The sequence below is a fragment of the Xiphophorus maculatus genome, chromosome 2 (genome assembly GCF_002775205.1).
Source record: "Xiphophorus maculatus strain JP 163 A chromosome 2, X_maculatus-5.0-male, whole genome shotgun sequence".
Taxonomy (NCBI): Eukaryota; Metazoa; Chordata; class Actinopteri; order Cyprinodontiformes; family Poeciliidae; genus Xiphophorus; species Xiphophorus maculatus.
In genome coordinates, this window is record NC_036444.1 from 13,538,474 (window position 1) to 13,563,456 (window position 24,983).

General features: G+C 37.2%; 1 protein-coding gene across 3 annotated transcripts; it reads right to left on the reverse strand.

Annotated features, from left to right (window-relative positions):
• Nucleotides 1-8,784: 8,784 nt before the first annotated feature.
• On the reverse strand, nt 8,785-23,464 carry LOC102223235 (guanine nucleotide-binding protein G(i) subunit alpha-1-like). 3 transcript variants are annotated; one of them, XM_005810496.3, is made up of 10 exons: nt 23,329-23,464; nt 22,962-23,090; nt 16,256-16,298; nt 14,909-15,050; nt 12,970-13,127; nt 12,761-12,889; nt 11,577-11,706; nt 11,356-11,509; nt 9,830-10,022; nt 8,785-9,753 (listed from the first exon to the last, which is right to left on the reverse strand). In XM_005810496.3, exons 2-9 carry the CDS (start codon nt 23,077-23,079, stop codon nt 9,832-9,834), a joined length of 1,065 nt encoding a protein of 354 aa, XP_005810553.1. In that variant the 5' UTR covers nt 23,080-23,090; nt 23,329-23,464; the 3' UTR covers nt 8,785-9,753; nt 9,830-9,831. The 3 variants fall into 3 exon arrangements, with proteins under 3 accessions (XP_005810553.1, XP_005810552.1, XP_023208030.1); XM_005810495.3 differs by having other exon boundaries at nt 22,962-23,095; XM_023352262.1 differs by lacking the exon at nt 23,329-23,464 and adding an exon at nt 23,172-23,302.
• Between the last annotated feature and the right edge of the window lie 1,519 nt (nt 23,465-24,983).

Sequence of the window (24,983 nt, forward strand, 5' to 3'; positions counted from 1 at the left end):
TGAATAGACACGATTGTTTTGTCTCTTTAAATCTTCATCATTATATCTATTTTTTGTTTGTTTGTTTATTTTGTTTAACTCAGATATTGGATTTTTCCAGAGCCGACCCAAGGCTTTATGAGGTCCAAAGCAGAATTTAATTTGGGGGCCAGTCACCAAACGTGTAAACTTGAGTTACATCTTTTGTACTCCAGTCACAAATGTAATGACTTTACACTTGGCTTGATAGAATCCCAAAAGCCTTGGAGCTCGACCCAAACTTTATCACTAATGAGTTGGTACTTGGACTTGAGCCTTTTGAGTTGAAAACGTCTTATTCCAGACAAAAAAAACAGGAAACCCTGTCAACTTGGCAAATGTAAACATATAGATATTTAATTAAAAAGTTTTAACAATACCCAAATAATTCAAATGATATAAATAAATTCAAAACTTTTAAGATTTCATGCTGATATAATAACAATGCAATCTCTGTTAAGAATTAAATTAGATCACCCCCACATTTTCTCCAAGTTAAAATAGCTGAAATCAAACACACATGCGTCACATTGAGTCTGCATGACATCATCACTTTGTATTTTTAAAGGAGGTTTGCCCTGTCTGAACCTCAGACATTTAGTTTTATGGCGTTCTCCTAACATTTGCAGTGAGAGGATGAACACCAAGGTGAGGTCCAAAGAGCCGAGGTCTTCAGAAACGAGCCTGTAGCAGCTTGTGAGTCTGGTACCGGGCATAAAGAAACCTCAAATGATTCTGAAATCAGCCAGAGGACATTCAAGTAGGCCCAGGACAATAAATCACTATAACAATATAGACATGCGAACAATATCAATAGAAAATGCGTCCAATAGAATGTTCAATAATTTATCTGAACCAGAACCGCACAGCATTCTGGGAGATGTAGGCAGAGAAAAGACATTAGCCGCTCAACATCTCAAGACCACCAAAGTTGGTAGCGTCAACTTTACTCACTCGCCCTTTGGTTACCTAGCAACAACTAACTTACACGTTCTTTGGTTACCTAGCAACAACCTGTGGAGTAACGTGCGAAGCAGCAGTTTTTTTGTTTTTTGCCACCTTGTCTCAGACAGGAAAGGCCACACCATCAGATTGTCAGTATTTCAGATATTTAAAACAAAAAACTAATCAATAGTTATCGCATGAAACGCTTAAATCGTGATGCGTTTTCCAGTCATGTTGTCCAGATTCAACAACTCCCTACATGGTTTTGCACTACAAGAAACTTTACCCTGAAAGCAGACCGCAACATGCTAAAAGATCCAAAAAGGTGACAGGTTGGCTTTTTTTATTCAGATATCAGTGCAGCATTGAAAGGGTAATGTCACATTCCTGTTAATTCCCTACATGAAGTCAAACTTTCAGTAAAAACAGGAAAGATTTTTATCTAATTCTCACCATAAATCTCAATGCAGCATTTCGGAAAAGCTGCAGGCTTTTTATAATGCTTTTCTGTCCATAATCTCTCTTGTTAATCAGTCAGCTGCTTTGGCTCATTAAAGACCATCTTTTAACTGTAGACTCATTGGCAGAAATAGACTTGTACAGCTATTTGTTAAATTAGACATCCAAATTACAGTATAATTCCAAATTTGGTTCTTGATTTTAATCTAAAAAATTTAATAAAATTGCATTCTGACAAGTTGGTGAAAAGTGACTTTATTCTTTAGCTAAATAAAAAAAAATCACATTTTCTCAACTCATTAGTGAAGAGTTGTTTATGTGACTCTACTTTCATAGGTATATATATTTTTTTGTTTCATTGTAGCGTATCACAGATTTCCCATAACCAATCAGAACCATCATCTTTGGCCTTTCAGTCTTCCTCATTCAATCAGTTACATAACAGTCGGCATGCATGATGGCGTACGTTCAAGTCCAACTGAAAACGACAAATCTTTTTGTCACCATTACTTTTTCATGTCCATGTTTCCTTCTGAAGTGGCTGAAGTCACATTTCATTCAACATTAATTTGCCCCCGTCCAGAGCGGACCCCTCTAACGCTGCAGAGGATGAAGGTTTCTTGCCTCTCTAGCCTGTTTTGCTTTAGCAACATGGGTTTGTTTTCGTAACATTGAACAGTACACAGTCCCCTGGGTGTGTGAATAATCCATGAAGAGCAGAGGATCCACTTGGACTGTTACTTTCCTTACTTAAAGTCTGTCGGCATGTAGGTCACTGTGTTTTGGGCCAACAGCGAATCATGCTTTAGACACTAATTCTAAGCAGATGACCATGTGGAGCAGATTCATCTTAAACAGGAACTGCTGGTGTGGAAAAAGAGAACTGCATAATCTAGAAAATTTGTTGGATTAGTAGATTACACACCCAGAGGGGAAATGAATCCCATCTTTATTTACCACTCTGTTGGTGGATGCCAGAGCAGCAGCGTTACCAGGCGTCGCAGTGTTTGGATTTGCAGGTTTCCCCCTCAAAACCAGAACATCTGAAGTTATTGTTTCACAAATCTAATCCACAGTCATTGCTTTTTATCACATTATTTGTGGGAGGGGGGGTTTCCATTGATCTATTGACTTAACTATTTTTTTTGTGTAGTATCAGCCAGATTAACACAGATTCACTCAGTGTTTTAATTACTAGTTTGTACAATGTTTATGATGAAATGAAGAAAACCTGAACACAGTGTGCACAGGTTTGACTTTACTGTGGATTTTCTCTAATCCGAACAGCAGCAAAGTGCTTCACACAGTGGCAAATATATACAGTGCATGCAACCCAATCCATGTCAAATATGGTGCAATTTCCCTTAGGAAGTTGAAGAGGAAGCACTTAATTCTGTTTATCAACACAAGTGTATTATGATCATTGTGGAACTGGTTCAGAAGCACAGACAATACATTTTCACCAGAGAAAATGTACAGATAAATCCATAATCTTAATTTTAGTCTGTGTTATTATTTGAGAAGCAGTTTGGATGTCTGTTTGGGATAGTTGTCCTGTTAGAAAATCAAACTGCGTCCAAGTTTTAACCACCCAGCTGTTGACTTCTAGTAAAGTAGAAGAATTAGAAGCTTCTTGCATTATTCCACTCACTTTGTGCAACAAGCCACTGACAGCCAAACAGCCCCTTCATAATATCGCTACCACCACACTCCAGTCTTGTGTTTTCAGGTTTGAAAGCCTCATCTTATTGCTGTCATGAAAACAGAAAACGCCTCTAGAAGGTATTTGGTTTGTCCACATGGGTAAACTGCATGTTTCATTCAAGTTTTAAGGTTTTGCGGGTAACATGGAGCTTCCTTCCTGAGCACAAGTGATCCTGCATCATCCCAGGTTTCGAGCCTTAATGGTTCCCGTGTTGTTCCTCAAATCCTGACCGGTTTTCTTTCAGGTCAGAAACTTAGACACAGCTGGTTCTTCCAACAGGAAAATGATCCCAAACTCACATTGAAATCTTTTTGGAGGGAGATTACAGTCCGAGCCTGAGGAAAATCTTTGGCCACGGTCCCACTGAAAATTCACAAACTATGGATAACCAATTATGCAAACCAATTCAATTAACTTCACCCCTCCTGATAAAAACAGAGATAAGACTGGGGTTCCTCTGCAACTAGGTCAGGAACATTTATCCATAATAAGAGAAAATCTAGAATAAATTCAAACTTATTTCCATTTAACTTGTTTGTTGCATCATCAGTCCCCCCTGGGAAAAGAATGGTTCAAATGCATAATTAAACGCCCCAAATTTATGACGTTAATTTTGGAAAGTGCATTTAAACTTCTGTCTGAAACTGTATCTATATCTGGATCAGAGCATTCCACTATTTTGGACCATCAGAAGTGTGACTGAGGAACAAAGAGAGAGCTTATGAGCTGAAATATCTATATTTAGAGGCACTTTAAGATTTTCTCCTGACAGCGTACGGAAGAGGAACAGCTGTGTCACAGTTTCAGGGGGAACTAACAACAGTGGCACAATGATTGCGGGCTTGAGAGCCAGTTTTCCACTCAAGCAGATCTCTGAAGCAACGCAAGATATCACATTTTCCTATATCTGCCAAAAAGCTAATGACCAAGAATAGATTTTGAAGGAACAAAAACAATCTGGGCTTCCTCAGAATATTTGTTAATGCATTTGTGGCTGCGTTTGTTTGTGCACACCGGCTGGGCCAGGAAGAGGAAAGATGAGGAGATTACTTCATGTCATTATTATCGGTGGAAAGTAATGAACATCCTAAAGCACGCTTCCAAACAACAGAAGGGAGAAAAATACAATAACATGAGTCAGCCTGTGCTCTCCGAGGAGGAATTTCAATAGAGCTTATATGGATTTACGCCACAGCTTCCCTCATTGACTCCCTGCTTTGTAGGGTTTGCTTTTAGGAAAGAAATGCATACTAAGTTGTTTTTATTTCCCAACAAAGAGAGTGGGAGAACATAGAGTCACCTTCACTGACTCTTCCAATCTCTGGAAGAGTTTAAACCTCAAAATTAAAAAGAAAACAGAGCGACATCTGCAAGGAGCCGCAGGAAAGAGGCAGCAGTTAAAAATCAGCTCCACTCACACAGAGAATAAGTTAATTAGACTCAAACGCTTCGGGGAATTTGGCGTGTATATCACGATGGGTCCCCCCCCTCCTCTCAAAGCTCACAATGAGATTTAATTATAAAAATGGAGCTGGTGACGGCTGTATACCTGTACAGAATCCAGCCTGACTGGAGACCAGCGCAGACAGCCTCCCTCGCTGGAGGAGGCTGCTGAAACCAAACACGGATCATCTGATTTTAGCCTTCACAGATCTGCGCCTGTATCAGTGTCAGCTGCTGTGAAATAATTCATCACAGTGCATCGCGGCTCCAGAAGGAAATATCAGTTTGAAGCTGCACCAAACTGCTGCTTTCACACCGATAAGGCTACAGTTCTGCCTAGAAGTTTCCTTCATTAATGTCATCCTTAGCTTTAATGATCTATTTGAACCATTTTTTACCTTTGAAATGATCTTGCATCAACATCTTCAAAGCACTGGAAGCTAAAGTTAGATTTTGTTTTTATAACACAGGCTCAGAATTAAATTTTGTTTTGTTTTTTTTTAATTATACAAATTGTGCAGGGAGTTTGGAGAACCAGTAGTTATGGATGTGCACCAGAAGAATTAAGAAATATTTTTGGAATGTTGAGTAAAGCAGGAAACTTAATCAGATTCGATATATTACAGCCTCTCCATGACCCTCCGTTTTTCTGTAAACAATCTTTTGTTGGTAGTTAGACTGAAACCTAAAACATGTTGTCTATTTTTAACCAGCTCTCAGCTGCAAACAGACTTTCTGAAGACATGAGTCAACTAAGAGTTTATATGTTTTTAAAAGGAAACTAGAAAGGAACATACAGATGTGGAAAAAATAACTGGACCCCATTGAGACCTTGTGGTTCTTCCCCCAGATATTAATTTCTGAACTCTTCCCGAGTTAAAAAATTTGTATTGTTGTCTCTAAATGAACATGAACTTCTTTTCTTTGCATTATTTGAGGTCTGAAAGCACTGCATCTTTTTCATTATTTTGGCCATTTCTGATTTTCTGCAGATAAATACTAAATGTTTGCTGGGATTTTCAGAGACATGTTGTCAGTAGTTCGTGGAATAAAAGAACAATGTTCATTTTACTCAAACACATACCTATAAAAAGTAAAATCAGAAAAGCTGATCATTTTAAATGGACTCTTAATTTTCTCCAGAGCTGCATTTGTTCAGCCTGACTCTTAGTTAATGATTTGAGCTGTTAATTTTCTCTAATTTAATATTTTTTTTCATTTCAACTATAGTTATTAAAATTAATTTACTATGTACGATTTTGCTTTTTCTATTTTACTTTGCATTTCTCCTTGCATGGCTGGTTTTATTGTTGCTCTGCAGCATGAAAGTCCTGGGTTTGAATCCAGAGCTTTGGTGTTTCTGTGTGTTCTCTCTGTGCATGTGTGAGTTCTTGCTGGGTACTCTGCAACAAAACATGAACCATTTTAAATTTTCAATTACCAAGTCTGTCTCACAAAAATTAGGACTAAATTTGGTTTCCTGGAGTTAAACTTGAGATTTAGTAACAGTTGAAATCTGCATTATTCATGATTCTTGCTAATGTTTTTACTGCATGCCTCTCTTCCTACATATATTTAATATATTATGCGTCTTGCAAGTAAAGACACACAACGCCGTCCTCAGAGGATCCTTAGAATAAGTGACTCTTAAAATGCATTAATCTCTCGTGGTCAAAAAGTTCCTTCAGAGATTAGGTCCAGCTTTCTTCTGTTTTGAATCGTAGCTGCAGTCTGCAATGACACACTTTTTGAATCACAATCACTAATTTCGTCATTATCCTCTTTTTATCGCTCTTTCCTCAAACTCGCACCTTCATTTAAAGAGGCTTCAGATTCACACCATTTGATCTCACTGGAAGGGCTTTGGGGATTAACTAAATGACTCTGCAATTAGCTTTTAAATCACACAATGTCTCACCAAAAATAGCGCCCTCTTCGCCTGATAATTGTGCTTGGGCAGTTGTCTGTAAGATGAAATTAGCTGCAGTCATTTCAGAGTCTTTAAACCACACAAAAAATAACAAGAATAGCCTGTTTTAAGACGGCTGCTCTGTAACTCCAAGTTTTTTCTGACTACTTCTTCTTAATCAGTACATGAGGGATGGAACGGTCTCTGTCTTTATTGAGATTCAATGTCTTATTTTCACGCTTTTCTATATATTTCACATGACAGGCTTTACTAGAAGCAATGTGTGTGATTATTTACCGAACTGGTGATTCAATCTCCCTCATCCGTCATCTACAGTATATGAACATCAAGTAGTCGTCAGTCTTGATCTTTGCATGCAGTTACGTAAAGCTCCCACTAGAGGTCGACATTCACCTTTTTCTTGGAAAATGGACTAAAATTTCGATATGAACTCAAATGAACTCAATGCAAGGCTGAGCCAAACTGAAGAGGAAAAAAAGCAATAAACACTGTTTGACTTTTTGTTTTTCAAATATGACAACTAAAAATTGAAGCATGCAATTGCCCCATTTTTTCTTCTTCTTCAGTTAACACAAGTACTGGATGTGCATTCCACAAAACTGGATTTTATGGTAAAAGAGGGCCATTTGTAAGCGATCTCTGCTTTTTGCAATGTAGGGAACACAGCAAGCACAATACAGAAGATTATCTGGTCAGATGAGACTAATGTGATGGAAAAGTAACACTGCACAGTCCCCTGAACACACCATTGCCAAGGTGAAACATGCTGGTGGCAGCATCACACTATGAGGATGTTTTTGGGGTTTTGTTTTAGTGAGGACAGAGTTCATAGGGAAATAGATACTGCTATTATCAGGCATCCCTGGAAAAAAAGCTAGTTAAAAATTGCTAAATACTTGGAAATCAAATGAAAGTTTGTCTGTCTGTAGGGCAAAGACCATAAACAAACTGTTTAACTCAGCTTTAATCATTTTGAAAACCGCATTTGCTTCCAGGTTACAATTATGCACCACTTTGTGTTGCTCTATCACATAAAGCTTTCAAAGAACAGAACTTCACTTTTTTAAATAAACATTCTTATGACTTAGAAACCCAGGCTTTTAATCACAGATTATTTCTGATTTTAATGCAATCCAGCCACATACTTCAACACTAATGTCTAATCCTAGTATTTGAATGGTGAAGCACATGCAGGATTGTCTTGCCTCCATCAGTCGTCCATTAACTCTCTAAAAAGCTGCTCTGTCTCCACCTCTGTTCATGCCATTTACTAATGGCTGGAAGTGTCGCCACACTGACAGCCACTTCCTGAGGTTTGTTGACGACACACTTAAAGTCAGTGGACATGGAGAAGTAAATCATGGGACAGTTGTGACAGATTGTCATATGGTGCAACAGAAACTTCCTTCAGTGTAATGTCAGAAAAATGAGGATAAGGTCACTTGCTGTGGGGAAGAAACCCAGAACTTCTCAGCTGCACTGACTATTGGAGATGGTTTATTTTATTCTTATTTCAAGGCAATGACTGACAAAAACCAAACCCATGATGGGAATGTCACTGCAGTCAGCAAAAAAGATCAGCGATATGAATACTTTTAATGTTGCAAAGACTGCGACGGTTTCACTCTACAGAGTTTGAACAGATCGCATAATTTCTTTTTATAACAATCTTCTATTATAAAACAGGAATCCAAAGTTACGAGATTCTCCAAGAAAATTAGTTTTATAGAAACCTTGGTTAGTTTAATCCAGTTCAGATCATCCTTCATACTTTTCTCAAGAAGCCAGAGATGAGTGGCTCCTTGAGTCCATAGAAATTACATCAAACCACTTTGCATAAATTATTAGCAATTTAAATCTATTTTATTGCTTTGCTTTTTTTTTTTTTGCTGCCCTTACTAAAACTAGCAAAACAAAAATCCTCTGAGGAAACAAAAGCTCAGCTGAAAACTCTTCAGAGGATGAGCTTACCTCTATAAAATAATAATGTGTCAATAAGTCTTGGAAATTTGTTCCGAAATTTGAAATTTTTTGACTTTTGAAAGTTTTTTTCCAGCAAATTTGCAACTTTTCAAACTCAGAAATGTCCATGTTTTCTGTAGAAATTGTTTTTATGTTTTTGTGGAAATTTACGCGTTTTTTCGATCCACAATACGGCATCATAAAAAAGCCACAAGATCATTGACAGAATATTGTAAAACGCTTCAGCCGCTTCTACATGTATTGACATAATTTTACCGTTTTCCCTGGAAGGAAATAAAAGAAAAGGATGAACACGTACACATCTGTTGCACAAGTTGTCCTGGTTTTTACCAGAACAGCTCTTTTATTAGCAAAATCATGGAGATTAGTCCGCTAATGTCCATATATCCAATGGAAACAAAAGGGGCCAAAGGGGGGAGATATGCAACATGTTCCAATCATGAACCCATTCAGGTTTGTCTTTACACTGAACACAGATCTACAACGGATCCTAAATCCGCTACAAGGCCACCTCTGCCATCCTCTTTCCCTCATGATTCTCTGGGAATGTCTGCAGGAGCACATCAACAACTTGGACTAATTAATAAGAGTAGCTTCTTTTTTTTGGTCGCTTAGAAAAATACAACTTTGAAAGAGGATGACAAGTAGAGGAATAAAAGTCCTTTTGTTTATGTGGTGCACCCATTCACTCACACAGACAGAGACAGTCACTCAAACAGGCATCTAGCTTCAATCCAAACAAAGCCATCACTCACAGCACACACACACGCCCACACACAAGCACACTCACAGTTTGTCAGCATCAGAGTGAACTGGTCTGCAGTTTTTCTATATGGAGAGATGAAATTATGCAAAAACTGAGGCTGAAAATGCCCAGAGAGTAATTCAGGTGACTGAGTGAAGAGTTAAATGGCCAAAGATACACTGACTTTAAAAAAAGAGCACACACTGTAACTAAGGTAACAGGGCAAAAAGAACAAACACAAAAAAAAAGCAAAGTTCATTTTTGGACCCTCAAACTGGCAAATAACTCCCCTTCTTTATATAAAAAAAATAAAATAAGTAAAACACAATTTAAAACTTCTAAAAATCCATGGCCATAGACTGTTGTACAAATATTTTACAGAAAAGATTTTCTCTACACACCATCTTTCAAACTTTTAGAGATGAACATAAGTTAATAAGAGGTTAAAAGTGACATTCTCGTCAGGGCCCATCCAGCACGCTGACTCCGGGTTGAACTAAGTCACTTGGTTGGCCGACTCGCTGCCTGAATAGAAAGAAAACCGTCTGATTAGAGAGGAAGAGCAGCGGTGCCCGAGTCACTCAGCTGGTGTCAGCGGTACCTTTAGAAAAGGCCGCAGTCCTTCAGGTTGGTCTTGATGATGACGTCTGTGACGGCGTCGAACACAAACTGCACGTTCTTGGTGTCGGTGGCGCAGGTGAAATGGGTGTAGACCTCCTTCACGTCCCTCCTCTTGTTCAGGTCCTCGAACCGGAACTGGATGTAGGTTGCACCGTCATCGTAGGTGTTGGGACCTAAAATTACGGTTCAGAGTTAAGAAACATTTTTTGCAGCCAAAAGCCACTCCAATTATCAGAACAACAAAAATAATAAATCAATACTCAAGTGCTGTTTTTAATCGATGACTTCCTCTTTCTTTTTTTAAGATTTGAACCCAATAAAATTCAATACGTCTTGGATTTGAGCTGCTTTGTCTTGTTTAATTTGACTGACGTGAGGTGAAAAGACGTTAACCTTTAACCTGATGGGAATTAACTTAAAAAGAGCCATTAAGTTATTTAATTATTTATTGTTTCTCCTGTCGCATCTCACAGCACTGCACCAAAAATATGGGCTCACTATTATTGCAGGATATTCAGTCAGTTTTACTTTTTACAGAGAATTTAGACATAAATCAATCCGACATAACGCTGTTGTTCAACAACTGAAACATTCAGGTTTTGATTTAACATAACAAAAATTAAAGATGCATGTTTTTAAGATCATTTTGAAAAAAAAAGAAGGAATGAAGTCATAGTTTAAATTAATATCTGCATGACTTTGTAACTTAATGTGTGACATAGCAGAAGCCATATTCTACATTTAGTTTCTTTTTCAATAAACTTTTATTTTCAGCTGAAGAGTGATTCGTTTTTTTATTATTATTATTTATAGTTCTGCTACTTTATTTTATCAGGTAAAATGTTTGAGGACCAGTTTTATTTTACAAACTAGACCTGGCCAAGAGACCAACAATAATGTTTTAATTTATTTAATTTTATTTGACTTAATTTCATTAACTCTTTTTCATGTGCTTTTCATGTGCTGTAGTTTTATTTTTTTTTAATTATTTTTTTTTTTTATTTTCATTCATATATTACATTTTTTAAATTTGTTTAAATATTTACGAGCTTGAATGAGAGTAGAAATGAGACAGAGATGGTGCAGGACACGACTGAACCCTGTCAAGCTAGGTGGAGAATTGATATGTAAATTTCACATTTATGAAAAATATCCTTCCTTTGTTAAAATTCAACCAAAGCCACATCAAATAACTGATCTGGATGCAATTTGGTTCTTGATGCCATAACTTATTTATTATTCATCTACATTATATGAAAGTCGTTTAGTTATTTTTTAATTTACTAGATAAATTAGATTTGTGTCATATTCGTGACTTTACCCTGTTCTAAACTATCTGACTGAGTCTCCTTCAGTAGTAATTCATCCATACCTTCTGTCAGGGTATACGAGAAGCTAAAAATTATTAAAACAAATTGTACATTTTGTCCATTAATCAGCTCCACACGCAGGGTCAGAGGTTAAACCGGAGCTGAAGAAGCATGAAGAACTGCTGCTGTGACTCACCTTCATAGTCGGGGAAGCAGATGGTCAGAGGACTCTTGGCGATCTTGTCCTCAAACAAATCTTTCTTGTTGAGGAAGAGGATGATGGAGGTCTCTGTGAACCACTTGTTGTTGCAGATGGAGTCGAACAGCTTCATGCTCTCATGCATTCGGTTCTAACGGAGAGCAGAGAGGTTCAGCACACGGCGGCAGGCGGAGCACGCCCAGGCCGTGAAGTCTTACCATCTCCTCGTCTTCCGCCAGCATCAGGTCGTAGTCGCTCAGTGCCACGCAGAAGATGATGGCGGTCACTCCCTCGAAACAGTGAATCCACTTCTTCCTCTCGGACCTCTGTCCACCGACGTCAAACATCCTGACGTCACAGAAACACACGGATCAATGTTGGAGCAGGAAGATGAAGCAGACAATTATAAACCTGCTATTGGATCTGAATGAGGATTTAAAGTTCAGGCCTGCATCGCCTCAGAGTGATAAACCAGGTCAGCTTACACACCCATGCATGCTGTAACATACAGCGGTGTGCAGAAGGTTTCCATTCACTCACAGTAAACATGAATGTTATATTAAGTTGGGGCTTTAAAGTAGGCATTTCAACCTATTTCCATAACTGGAATAATAATACAACATGCAAATATGTTTCTAGTTTCCATCAAAATTTTCTCTTTTCTAAATAAAACACAATTTGTTTGATTTTACTATTATAGACAACTGAGTGCAAAATATTCAATTAGGTGGAAAGTTAGTTGTTTGTTCTGATTCAGCCGAAGACTGAAGAGTTATTTCACTTTTTACGCCACAAACTATCAGTTGTGGAGTAACCAAAAGAAACCTTATGAAACGGTACTTTTTAAGTTCTTGAAAAATTTCTTTATCCATTAGTAAAATCCAAAATGAGGAATGAGTTGAATAAAAATCTCCATTGTGATGTAGATGCACCAGAAAGAAAAAATGAGGGCAATTTTCTAAATCAGAGTGAAAATCCTTTTATTTAGCAAAAATGTCTATTTGTATTTTTATTTCTAATTCTTTCTTTATTTTATTTCTCTACACTTACTTGGATTAAAAAAAAGAAATCAAGTCCTATACTTTTCCAAAACACACAATAAGCCTGAATTTGAAAAAAAAAAGAAAAAAAAAAAAGGAAGAACTGGGTGAACAAGTTTGAATGTAGTGCAGATTTTCTCCAATCCACACAGATTGTAAAAATAAATACAGAATAAAATGGTCAAGTATTGGTGGCAGCTTCATGCGATTCTGGAGCATTGCTCAAGCTGAAGATGACGCAGCAAAAAAGACGACGACCTTCAACTTCATCTATCAGTGGTTGGAACTTAGCAGAGGCTTAGTCTCAAAAAAACAGGTAGTAAAAAACAAACAAAATAATCCCTTGTTAAACTTTTACTTACTTGAAGTGCAGGTCCTTAAAGGTAAAGTGTGTTTCCACAATGCCGGTGGTTTTGACTCTGGTCCTCAGCACATCCTGCTGCGTTGGGACGTATGAAGGTGCAGATAGCCTTTCCAGATCATTCAAGTAGCTAAAAACGGTTAGAGGCAGGACAAAGTTAGCTGATGAAAACCAACTAAATGCGTCCCAGTACAGTTGGTATCCTCTCACTATGATGCCGAGTCGTTGAGCTGGTATTCCCGGGAACGGCCGAAGCATTCCTGAATGCCTCCGTCCTTCCAGAGCCGCTGGATGGCGTCGGCCAGCTCAGGCGTCATGACGCCCTCTTCTGCTGTACTCGCAAGGGCGAACAGCTGTCGGGCATCGTCCTAAAGATTATTGAAATGAGAAAAAAAAAAAAACAGATTTACATAGTTATCAAAGCTCAATAGATTTCTTAAGCTACGCTAGATTAAAAACAATTCTCAAATGAATAAATCATGAAACAAACCACAGTAAGAAAGAGGCTTCTGGCTCTGCAGTGTGGGCAAGACCTTCCCAGCTTACGGGTATGTTTGGTATTTGGACAGTTTTCACTCAAGTCCGTTTCATTTTTAAAACTTATTAATACAGGATTATTCTCCACAATTTATGATCCACCGTGCATTTCCCTTGCTTGTGAAGAAAGAACCTTAGAAGAGTTTACACTCCGTATGGTTCAACATTTAAACCAGAATTAAGTTCAGACTAAAATTCTCATTTGCGACAAAGTGGAGATCTTGGAGCTCAGGGTTTCCGTCAACAACTCAAAAATAGTCAGTGAAAGTGGAAAAACTCAAAAGGCTCATTGGGAAAAGCAAAGGGAATTTAAAAATGTAAAATTAGAGCTGCTCAAAAGACGTTAAAATCACATTTGCTTTTGCAATATTTGCTTGCAATATCGCAATAGCAAAGAAACTGCTATGAAGAAATGAACAGAGAAGCTTTTGCAATTTTCAGCAGCAGTGTCACAATTAACATGTTTTAACCAACCATATAAATTTAAACAAGGTCAGTTGTAATAGATCAAGACACACAAATATTTTTTTATATTCAACTATTTGCTGTTTTGTTTTTTACAATTTATGCAGACTTGACATTTTTTCTTATTTTAGAGACTCTGTTGGGTTTGGAAAAACAAATATAGAAATAATATATATTAACTATTTCTTTTCAACAAACAGAATTACAGAGAATATTTTACAAAAGGAATATTAGAAAAATTGTCAGTATTCATACACCAAGTTCTCTACAGATCTCCTTAACTGAGAACATCTGAGTCATGATAAACTAGAAAAGTTTCCATTTAAATCTTTTTGTTTGAGTTTAAAACCTAAAGAGTTCTGAGGTAAACAGCAAAACACTGTTTGCAAAAGAATGAAAATCACTAAAAAAAAAAAGCCTCTGGACTTTAAGACGCTGACAATTACAAAATGAGATTAGTCATGCTGAGCAAATGAATAAGTTCTTCTTCTGCAAGGAAAGAAAAAAGCCCGGCTAGATTTAAAAAACAAGCGTGAATGTTATTGTTTCCTGACTTATATTTTATCACCAATTAATGGACATGTAAATGTCTCATCCAAGGCCAACATCTTTGTTTGTGACATTTACAATCAAACCTACTTCATCTAATGTTGCTCAATGAGACACTGAGGAGAAAAGGCACCAGAGGACTGAAGATGAATAACAACCTGTTACTATTACTGTACCACTTTATTTCTATAAAAAAAACAACATAACAGCGAGAGAAGAGGAATACAAGTGATTAATTGGTACATAGGAGCCAAATACAAACACAAATACTCCAGGTACATACAAAAGGAAAAAAGATTATGACACAGTTGATAAAAGGAGGAAAAAAAGTGTTTTTAAAGTGTTTTTAAAAACAGCCAGAGTTGGAGCCTGGCTGACCTCTAGCGGCGTCTTATTCCACGTTTCAGGAGCCAAAACTTCACTGAATTCATAAAATGTTTGGAGGAAGATCAGCATGCTCAGATGTGCCAATCTAAGAGCACGCGATGTCGTGTACAGGTGAATCTGCTCAATATCAGAACTGAAGAGGAAACTGAAGAGATTCCCCATCCTGATAACGCAGAAATTTTTTTTAAATAAGCTCCTTTCTTGGACTCACTGCTCTGGCTGACTCAGCAAATTCAATCTTCAGGCGTCCCATGGCTCTGATGATGGCCATCATGGACTGGATGGTGTTGCTGAAGACCACGGCCTTGTACTGCTTACACTCCTCCTCCGAGTAGCCGGCCTCATGGATGATCCTGAAGAACAAGTAGAGGACACGTGAAACTTCAATTACCTGCCGTAGTTCTTATATCACTTTAAATAAACACAAAAGATTAAAAATAAAACTACTGAGGTTTTAAATATTTAAACTGGGGGGTGGCATTTAAACCAGAAACATGATTGGCCACTTGGGGGCAGCAAAACCAAAGTATAAAGTTAATCTGAGTTAACCCCTTCAAACACTCCTAAAACCGTTATCAAATTGTTGATTTAGATGAAAAAAAGAAATAAAAAAAAACATAAAAATAAAATGTACCTTTCAGATTAATTAATCTGAAATAAAATTAAATGTTATGCTTGACAAGATAGATTCACATAAAATACAAACTAATCAAGATGTTAGTCAATGTGTTTTGTATCTCAAACATCAACTGATTGCAGCAGAGCATCAAATGTGAGTATGGTAAGCAATGAGGGTCAAATTAGTCTGAGCTGAAGCCCATTTAACCAATTAATCAGCATTTATCAATACACTTATAAGTGTGGTACATTTATGGTTTAAATTCAAAACAAAATTTCACATTTATCCTGTAATAATTTTGAAATTATTAATGTTTTCTCATTTGATTTCCCTGTAACATAAGTAGAAATCTCAGAGGGGAACACAATGCACATAACTGAGCATAAACATGACCAAAGTAATTATTTTGTTGTGTTTAATTGTTTCATAAGGTTTCATTTTGTTGACGAGATGAGTCTGAATCAAGTCTTTACTCTAAAAATGTTTTCCAGAGACCACTGAATTAGAACAACATTAACTGTGTCGTTCTTAAGGCCCAGTTTACATGAAGATGCATGTTTTCAACAAGCAGCCAACAACATGAGGCGCTTTTGGCTGACAGTCAAACAAAACACAACGTCGCCTTTAAAGAAAGAAAATTACAGCTAGATAAAAACTGCCAGTGATGACATAGGTTGATCAGGATGTGTCACAATGAGGAGCTCAATCCAGTTTCCTACAGTGAACTGATGGACGTCTGCTCTGCAGAAGAACAATGATGTGGGATTGATTTTACCCAAGTATCATCTTTAATAATCTCATGTGACCTGTTGCATATTAAAGCCTGTCTTAATGCAGTCTGGGGGAAAATGTTCTGGGATTATTCTCATTGTGTTATTACATGCTGATTTGGTTGTTTCTGAAACACTGGAAACTGCATGTTTGCATTTTCAGACTTACTTCATCTGTTTGACAATTGTGCTTTTCCCAGACTCTCCAGCGCCTGAAATGGAAACCAAAAGACACGTTATGATTGGTGCAGAGGTAAAACATAGCCCCCCCTCCCTTGGATTTTCAACTTCCAGAAAACTGCAAAACAGCTGAAACACTGAGTTACTTTAAATTGAGGCAAAGAAAATTTGAGTTAAACAAATTAAATGGAATATTGACCAACATACTTGATGCTTATTGATCATTTTGAGGATGATATAAATATAACATTTGTTTCAGGTGATTTTTTATGACTTTTTATGTTTGTGTTTTTAAGACGTAAAGCATTTTTGAATTGCCTTGATGCGGAAATGTGCTATATAAATAAACTTGACTGATTGAAGAGCACAATCAAGAAACTATGTTACCCTCAGTTGTTATAAAAATGCTGTATATATCAAATATGACTTAAAAGATATTTGACCTTGTAATGTAACACCTTGAAATTGGGCCTCTGTCTCTTTAAGAAGCTCCTTCCGAAACCCCGCCTACAGGAAGTCATCTCAACATCTCAATTAAGCATTTAACAATGTTTTTTTACTAGCGTTGAACTGAGAAGTAGCTCGTATAATGAGCTCAGCAGATGCACAGTTCCACTAGGTGTTTGCTAATTGATGTTGGCTAGTCTGAAGGAGCCGAGAGGAAAAAGGCTGATCTGTGAGGTAGAAACTCTTGGACTCCGAGGAGCTGAGCCTCGAAGTCAACTCTAGGTCTACCCACAGCTGAATGGTTGCCATGGAGATTACAGGATTTCTCAAACATGCATGAAAGAATCAAGGCAACAGTCCAGGTACGTTTTTGATAAGGGAATAACATTAAAACATGATGTTAAGCTTTAAAAAAAAAGTCTAATTTACATAGTACTGCCTCTTTAATGGAGTTCTTTCTGGCTTTATGGAGCTTAGCAGCTGCATACTATTGAAGTTTTATCGTACAGTATTTTATTCTTTATACCTTGGATGATGACAAAGACGCAAGCAGCCAATAACAGTAGCTGAATTACTTCCTGGTATTTTTCACTCTTCTATAAAATACTTTATAAAGTATTTTATTCTTTGCTGCTGTTGTACAGAAATTTCCCCATTGTAAGACTATAAAAGATGTTTCCATTCTATTGTTAATTAAAGATGGCTTACAGCTAAATAAACTAACATTTTCAGTAGCTAACAATAATAAAAGAACTAAAAAAAATGTAATGAATAAATGTATCCAATAAAAAAAAAATTTTCCATAGGTGCTTTTAATCTTACAAACAAGCCTCACTGGAACCCGTATTCTAATTTATTGAACATGGGTGAAAAACACCCTTTGACATTAAGCAGCTATTAAACATATTTATATTATACCTGTGATAATCTTTGGTATTTCGGCAGCAGGAATAATTGTTCACTTTATGTTTTATATTAAAACCTACACTCATGTTTTGCATTAATTCAATTCTTTGCATAAATACAGTAACAATACAATATTTATTATGACTATAAGAATATGGTCTTATGCCCCTAGAAAAGCACCACTACGCTTTGCAATATCCTCGAAATGAACACATAAAGGCCCCGCAGCAAATACAACAATAAAAAAAACGAATGAAAAGTTTTCTACAGCAGGCAGAGCTAACCTGAAGCCCTGAAAAACCCGAGTGACTGAATATTCACCACCAGAGTGACTTAAAATGTGACATCTGGCGAACGACGTTTTCCCAGCATCAGGAAGGTGAAGTGCAGCATAATGTCCACTGTTGAAAGTGACAGAATGAACTCCAAATACACAAAACCAAACTGCACAAAGTAACTTATTTCACTAAAACAAAACCCTTCAACTGAAACATGAACATCTACCCACAAATTTAATGTGTGTAGCGACCAGAATTTGCATCCAGCAGCCTGCAGTAAAATCTTGCCCTCATATTTGTACAATGCTCTGCATCACTGTACTCATTTCCATTACCTTCAGGTGGTAGAGCTCCCCTTCAAAAAACAGGTCACTTTGCTGCACAAATCTGCCCGTTAGGAAAAATAATTACTAAAAGTCATAAACTAGATAATCCTAAAAATACCGCCATTTACTGCACTATTCTACAGCTGAGATAAAAATTCATAGAGAGAAGCAGCTTCATGTTCAGAATGAGAGAAATTTTCAAACTCTGCTTAAAATGTCAATCTTAGCAGCACTTTAGTATATAGAGCAGCATGGAAGCTGTTTAGGGCCAGTTTAGAGCGATCTTTGAGCAATTGGATTAATCATCTCGATCCTCCTGTCAACAAGATTACACACAGCTTACATTTATCTGGGTTACAGCCTCCCATCTGATCGCACTGCAGCGACTCGGATGCATCCAATATTGAACCATAAAACACCTCCACACTGCTTGTACGATTTTGTGCTTGGATGATATTATTAAAAATAGAAAACATAATCAGTCCTTTTCGGTATGCTTTTGAATTTGCCATTAAAGTGTTTTGCACAGAGTCCCTCTGAGATACAGAAGTGTTTTAAGCTGAGCACACAATATTTTAATTATACCGTCTCTGCAGGGACTCTCTGCTTCCAGGTGAGCTGCAGTGTTTTGCAATTCATTGTCCCACATGATAAGCAGCGAACATGCAACAGAGTTGTTATTACCAAAGAAAAAATATTAATTTGAAATCACGAATTCGAAGCGCACTGCGGCTGTTAGATTTCAAGGACACTTCAGAAGCCAATTGTTGGAAAAGGCAGAGGAATTTAATGTTTCATGCTTGTTGAAGGACTCAAAAGTGCCACAGGGCTCCAGTGCAATAAAAGCAGATTTATTTAGAAGGAAAAACAACAACTCTGCCTCTTCTGGGCAGAGCTGTCTTTTGCAAAGACATTGCAACATACTTAAGATTGGGAAATTTGGACGTGACTTGAAATAAATGAACAACTAGATGTGTGATGAAACACATAAACTTGTAAAATGACAAATGGTAATCGCACAATCGAAACTCATTCTGGTGCTGGTAATTGTGGGAATCCTGACGAGGGAAAAAAAAACAACAACATTTTTTTTTTACACACCACCAACATTAAAATTCAAATCAGCATCGCAAATGAGGCACGCACACTTACATAAGCCATCAGCAGGTCAACAGTGTACTGCATTAAACAGGGGAAAAAAGTGGCACCAACCAGAACTGAAAAGCAGAGATTAATCACGATAAATGCCACCGATAATGCAAAACAACACTGCAGCATATTACAGGGTTCAAACGTGCACTTTGCTGTCTCTGTCATGTAATTTAAGTTGTGACAGATGCATACTGCTGTCAGCCAGAACTCTAATGTTGCTATGCAACCTGCGCCCCATCCATCTATTCAACCAGTACAGGGGGAGAGCAGTAGGGGAAGGTGTGGCAGCATTCCTTAAAATAATAATACTAATTTACAAACAGAGTTTTGTGTAGAAGAATCCAGAGGAGCATTTATGTTTTAAGCCCTCAGACATAATCAGCCTGGAAAAATAAGAGATTTCATAACTGTTGAAGTATTTATTGTTGTTTGCAAGCTGCTAAACTTTGACAAAATAATATAAAAGTGTCCGTCACCAGAGCATTTTGTAACGACAACATGTCAACTCATAACTGCTTTGTGGACGTCCTGAACTCATTCTAGAAACTACTGATTTTTATTTTCCACATACTCTATTTATTAATTACAAGGATCGCATACAAAAAAAAGGAATCCTGGATATGATAGAAAGATTTCAAAAATATATACAATTATGGTTAGCTGATACGGCTGAAAACCTTATCACGATATAAGCGTTTCACATCAGTCGCTATCAATAATTGTCAATAATTATTGACTAATTTTTTGCTTAAAAAATCTGAAATACTGCCAAACTGGTGGCATGACCATGTCCTTTACTTTTAAAGAATAACGAACATAAAGAACAAAGAATAAAAACCTTAAACTGCTGCTGCTTATTGTTGCTAGGTAACCAAAGAGTGAATGAGTTGCTAGGTAACCAAAGCTGTGAGTTAGTTGATGCCATCAACCTTGATCCTTAACCAGTCAGAGGCTAAGGAGCAAAAAAAATTTTTTTTGTCTGCCTACATCCCCCATAATGCTGTGCGGTTCTGAATCAAAGTTCAGTGAAATTATTGAATATTCTATCAGACATATTACCTACTGATATTGATCACGTGTCTATCATAAAATATGTTGTTACTAATTCATATATACAATTAAAATCATACACTGGATTTAAGTGTATAATTTAATACACTTAAATCTAGTGTATTAATCATGCATCTTCATGACTTATCAAAATATTTACCTATAAGGAAACTAAACTTACATACAACAGGTTATATAGAGCGTAATTTTATTCCTTTAAACTTGTGTAGTAAAATATGAGACCAATAACAGACTTTTGCCAATTTTTCTTTCACACATACTTTGCATGGCTTTCTTGAGGCTATTAACATTTTACTTTACCATCTCAGTTTTATTTCAGCTGCAGCGATAAAGAGATGTCAAGACCTTGGATTAACATCCATCTATTGGACCTGCGCAATACATTGCAAGAATATCACTATCACAATACTGACGTGTGCAATATGGAGCGTCTGTTATAAACTCCTATTGGCTACCATCTCACATGGATCAAGTATTGATGCTTTGCATGCTAATAATATAGTTTTTCTATTTGTGGTTGCCCACATGTGATGCTGCAATTTACATACAGAGCTGCATGCAGCTTAATGACAGCTGAAGAGGAATGAGGAAAATGTGGAAATCGTTTTTAACAGAGTCCTAATGATTTAACAATAATAATAATAATGAAATCACACAGTCCTACAGTTCATCCATCATTGTGTCAGCACTAACTTTTTAGCTTTTACTTCCATCAATAGAAGTCTTTTGGCAGAGACCTGATGCCTGTAAACCATCCGTTCTTGAACATTTCAAATATCACTAGATTTTTATGTCCATTACACTTGGACATAAAAAAAACGCTAAACAGCCATTGTGCAACACTATGAAGTCCTCAAAGGCCAGTGTTATGCAGCTTTTAGACGTTATCAGTAGACGTTGATTGAGGAGATGACTCAGGCATTTGTTTGCAGTGTTTTGAGCCAGTGACACATCAAAACGTTGCATTACACCAGTTCTTCGGGAGTTTGACATCCTGAATATTTATTTATGAAAACTGTTTTAGTCCTGTGTGATTACAATGGCAGAAATGTGCTTTAAGCAAGATGTTATGAATCTGAAAAAGGATTTCTGGAGGTCATTTCATCAAGACCGACACTCAGTGTTTCACCGTCCCACACAAATCATGTTATCAGAATTTTAGAATTTTAAAAACATAAACTCTTCCCATGATAAATATTGTAAATAGAGTTTTTTCTGTTTATTTCAAAGCAGAAAATTCTCTGTCCAGGTTTCGTGTGTACTTTTTATTGAAAAGAAAAAAACATTTCTCCATCCTTGAGTTTTATAGATCAATTTATGGTACCTTTTAAACGTGTAATTAAAGATGTGTAATTTCAGTCTGTGTAAAATATTTCCACAGCAATCAGGCTTTAGTTATATAAACTCCAACTGGACTTAGAGAGCATAAAGTAATAAAACAAAGACTAAAGGTATTAACCTCTTCCTGCTGTTTCCTCAACACATTAATGGTCTAAAAACCTCCTGGTTCACCGTGTTTATCTGATGTATCGTTGGGTGAAATTTGTCCATGACGGTCAAGGACAACGGGACATCTACGTGTACTTATGATTCTGAAAATAGTTGTGCCTAAAATGTTGGGATTTTATGAGATAAATAAAAAAGGAACAGTTAAAATTATGATAAACATATTTAAAGTGGCTCCAAAGTCTTACTTTCTGTTTTCCTACATGTTCCTTAGCTGGAAAACTGACTTTTTTTGGCAATCATTCAAAGATTTATTTTATTTTTATTTTTTTTAATGAAAGCATTTTTCACACTTTTCAATGGGCTTCGGTGTATATTTACTGCTCTTTTTGGTGAAATGTTTTGTTTTGGCGCACTTGTATTGTTCTTTTTTTAACATACCACATTTTGAAGCTGGAATGCATTCAGACTTGTTGAGCAGCATAACTGGGATAACTGGTCTCTCTTTCAAACCTTCACTTTTATGACCCAGGCATGCACTCTGGGCGGGTATCTGGACATCAGCGAGGCTGCTGCGGGGTTTGAAGGAGGTTGAGCAGCACGCATGTTACTGAATGTGACCAAACAGCGGTGCAGATCCCGTACAAAGCGGTTCTGGACAGCAGATCCGTCCCTGAACGCGTCTTGCAGGCTAACTAATCCGTGCTATCACCGAGCCGCTAAAGCAGCTCATTATCTTACAGTTAAATTAGCTTACGGACTTACTGGAGGATAAAGGCGCCCTGAGCCAGAAGGAGCACGCTGTTGGTGGCTGAAAGTTGATTTAAATTTTGTCGAGGATGGACGACACAATGGGGACAACCTAAAGTTTAGCTAACAGAAGAACCGCAGTTCCACTCATGTGGATAATAATAATAATAAAAAAAAACAAGAAACGCCTCCAGTTTCGATAGATTCACGAATAAAAGTGTAATTTTGAACATTAAATAAGAAACCCCCTCGACATGCACAAGCTAACAGTAACGTCCATCTCCGGTTAACACACCCAGCCCATCCATGTTTTTCTTACCCAGCAGCAGCAGCTTGACCTCCCGGGCAGCCTTTTCTCCGTCGTCCCGCAGGTTTCTGTCGATCATCTTGCTCCGCTCCTGCGCCGCCTTGTCGTCCGTGCTCAGAGTACACCCCATCTTCTTCTCACCTGCTCTTCAAAATAAATCAGATTACCGCTTACTGGAGCACAACTTCAATAACTACGGCAGCAACAGCATGCAGAGGCTACCGAAGCTAGCATCCAGATGGGGGAGGAAGAGGAGGAGGCAGCCCGTCTCTACAACACTCGAGATTCAAACACGCCCAGACCTCGTTCTCAGTTCCCCGATTTTAAAGCCCAAATCCCCGAGCTGAGACTTAAAGTGATGGGGCTGTGGGGTAACTACCTCTTCTATTTGCGTCCCAGAGTTAAACCAGTCAGATGTATCCAGTTATTCCCGGAGAACCGAGACGGGAACAAATTGTTGCATCGATGACGGAGCTGTAAAAATGTTCGTTTCCTCTTCGTCTCGCGTACCGCTGAACTGCGCATGCGCTGCAGTGCAACAGGCTTTCACAGAAGTGGCGGAGAGAAAAAAGTTGTCAGAGGCGGAGATTCATTCATCTTTTTCTGGGGTTTTAATTTGAAAAATTATAACAGTTTTTGCTCTGTATATTTAATTCAAAGTGTCTTTTTTTTTTTTAAAGGGACGACATACATTCGTCAACATTCAGTTCATAGTTTAATGTAAATGTACAAAAGCCAAAGAAACATTTCCATAGGAGGTTCATTTACCTCATGATGGTGCATTTATAATTCAGGGAATAAATAACATTAATATCTAACCATAATCTAAAGGAAATCCAAAGACTTCAATAAAATAAATTTAAAAAAAAACATAAAAAGACAAACTAAACACAACTTTTGAAAGGATATGTTTTCATCATTGGTTGTAAAGCAAAGATAAGTTTCAAACTTGCTGTTAGGGTGAAGTAGGAATTCAGGGATCCGCCATTACCACTGACAGTGACACCTCCACCATGCCATGCAGTTCATTCAGCCATATTAAGTTCTTGCATTCTTCTGGTCATTATTGTCAAATAGTTCAATCTTTGTTTCATCCGACCTTGGATGTTTTCTGCATCATAGACTGCAACTATTTTGTTATTTCAGTAAAACTTGAAGATTTCCATTTATGAACAGGAGTTTTTTTAGTCTGCACCCTCTCCAGTATCTTTCAGATTTTATTGTGGGTATAATTGGGAAGAGTAATTGATGTATTACTCTTCCAACCTTCCTCTAACAATTTTCTTTTTTCAAAAGAAGCTGCAATACAACCATAAATATTCCAAGAAATGAGCTGATATAATTTAATGTGTAACTGAATTCTCCAAACACTCATTCAGCCATGACACAGATAAAAGAATCAGACAGGAAGCTTGAGTTATACCACTTTCTTTTATGTTGCACTGACCTTGAGGTTTTCACTGTGTGGGTGGAACATAAAGCTGAGCAACAAACATCAAATCCTCATAATACAATGGAAATTTCGTTGAATTCTGTTCAATGACAATAAATGCTATCTAATCTAAGTAGAGTGAAAGAACAGTGACATTTGAACGATTGAAACCATGCAAGGAAATGATGGACATCTATGAACATAGGTATGGTTTAATGTCTTCCTTCTAATAAGAGAATAAAATAACTGAAAACTTTTCCCAACTTTTGTTCTGGTCAATTTGTTTGTACAAAGTTTCTGCTATTTCAGAGTTTTAGACAGCAATCTACCCCATGTAACAAAGAATCAGCTCACTCTAAAATATCTTGTAACATTTTGCTTGAAATATTTTTGCCAATGTTTTACAGATTAGAAACAAAGCTTGTGACGATTTGTTGAAATAAACTTGCCCTTTTTCGCCAAAAATAACTCTTTCTGGGTCTCAGAATGTTGGTCCAGTGGCTTTATATACCAGAAATCATTATTTGTTCTATTATGGATATTTAAGTTATTCATAAAATCCCTAAACCATTCAGCCGTGACCACAGAGGCTGAATCTTCAT

Bases quoted from the DNA above. Each gene is read 5' to 3' on its own strand.
- LOC102223235 (XM_005810496.3), bottom strand. From the start codon at position 23,079: ATGGGGTGTACTCTGAGCACGGACGACAAGGCGGCGCAGGAGCGGAGC. The intron at 15,051-16,255 runs GTAAGTCTGAAA...CTTGTTCTTCAG, and splicing joins ACAATTGTCAAACAGATGAA to GATCATCCATGAGGCCGGCT. The intron at 10,023-11,355 runs GTGAGTCACAGC...CCGTAATTTTAG, and splicing joins CTGCTTCCCCGACTATGAAG to GTCCCAACACCTACGATGAC.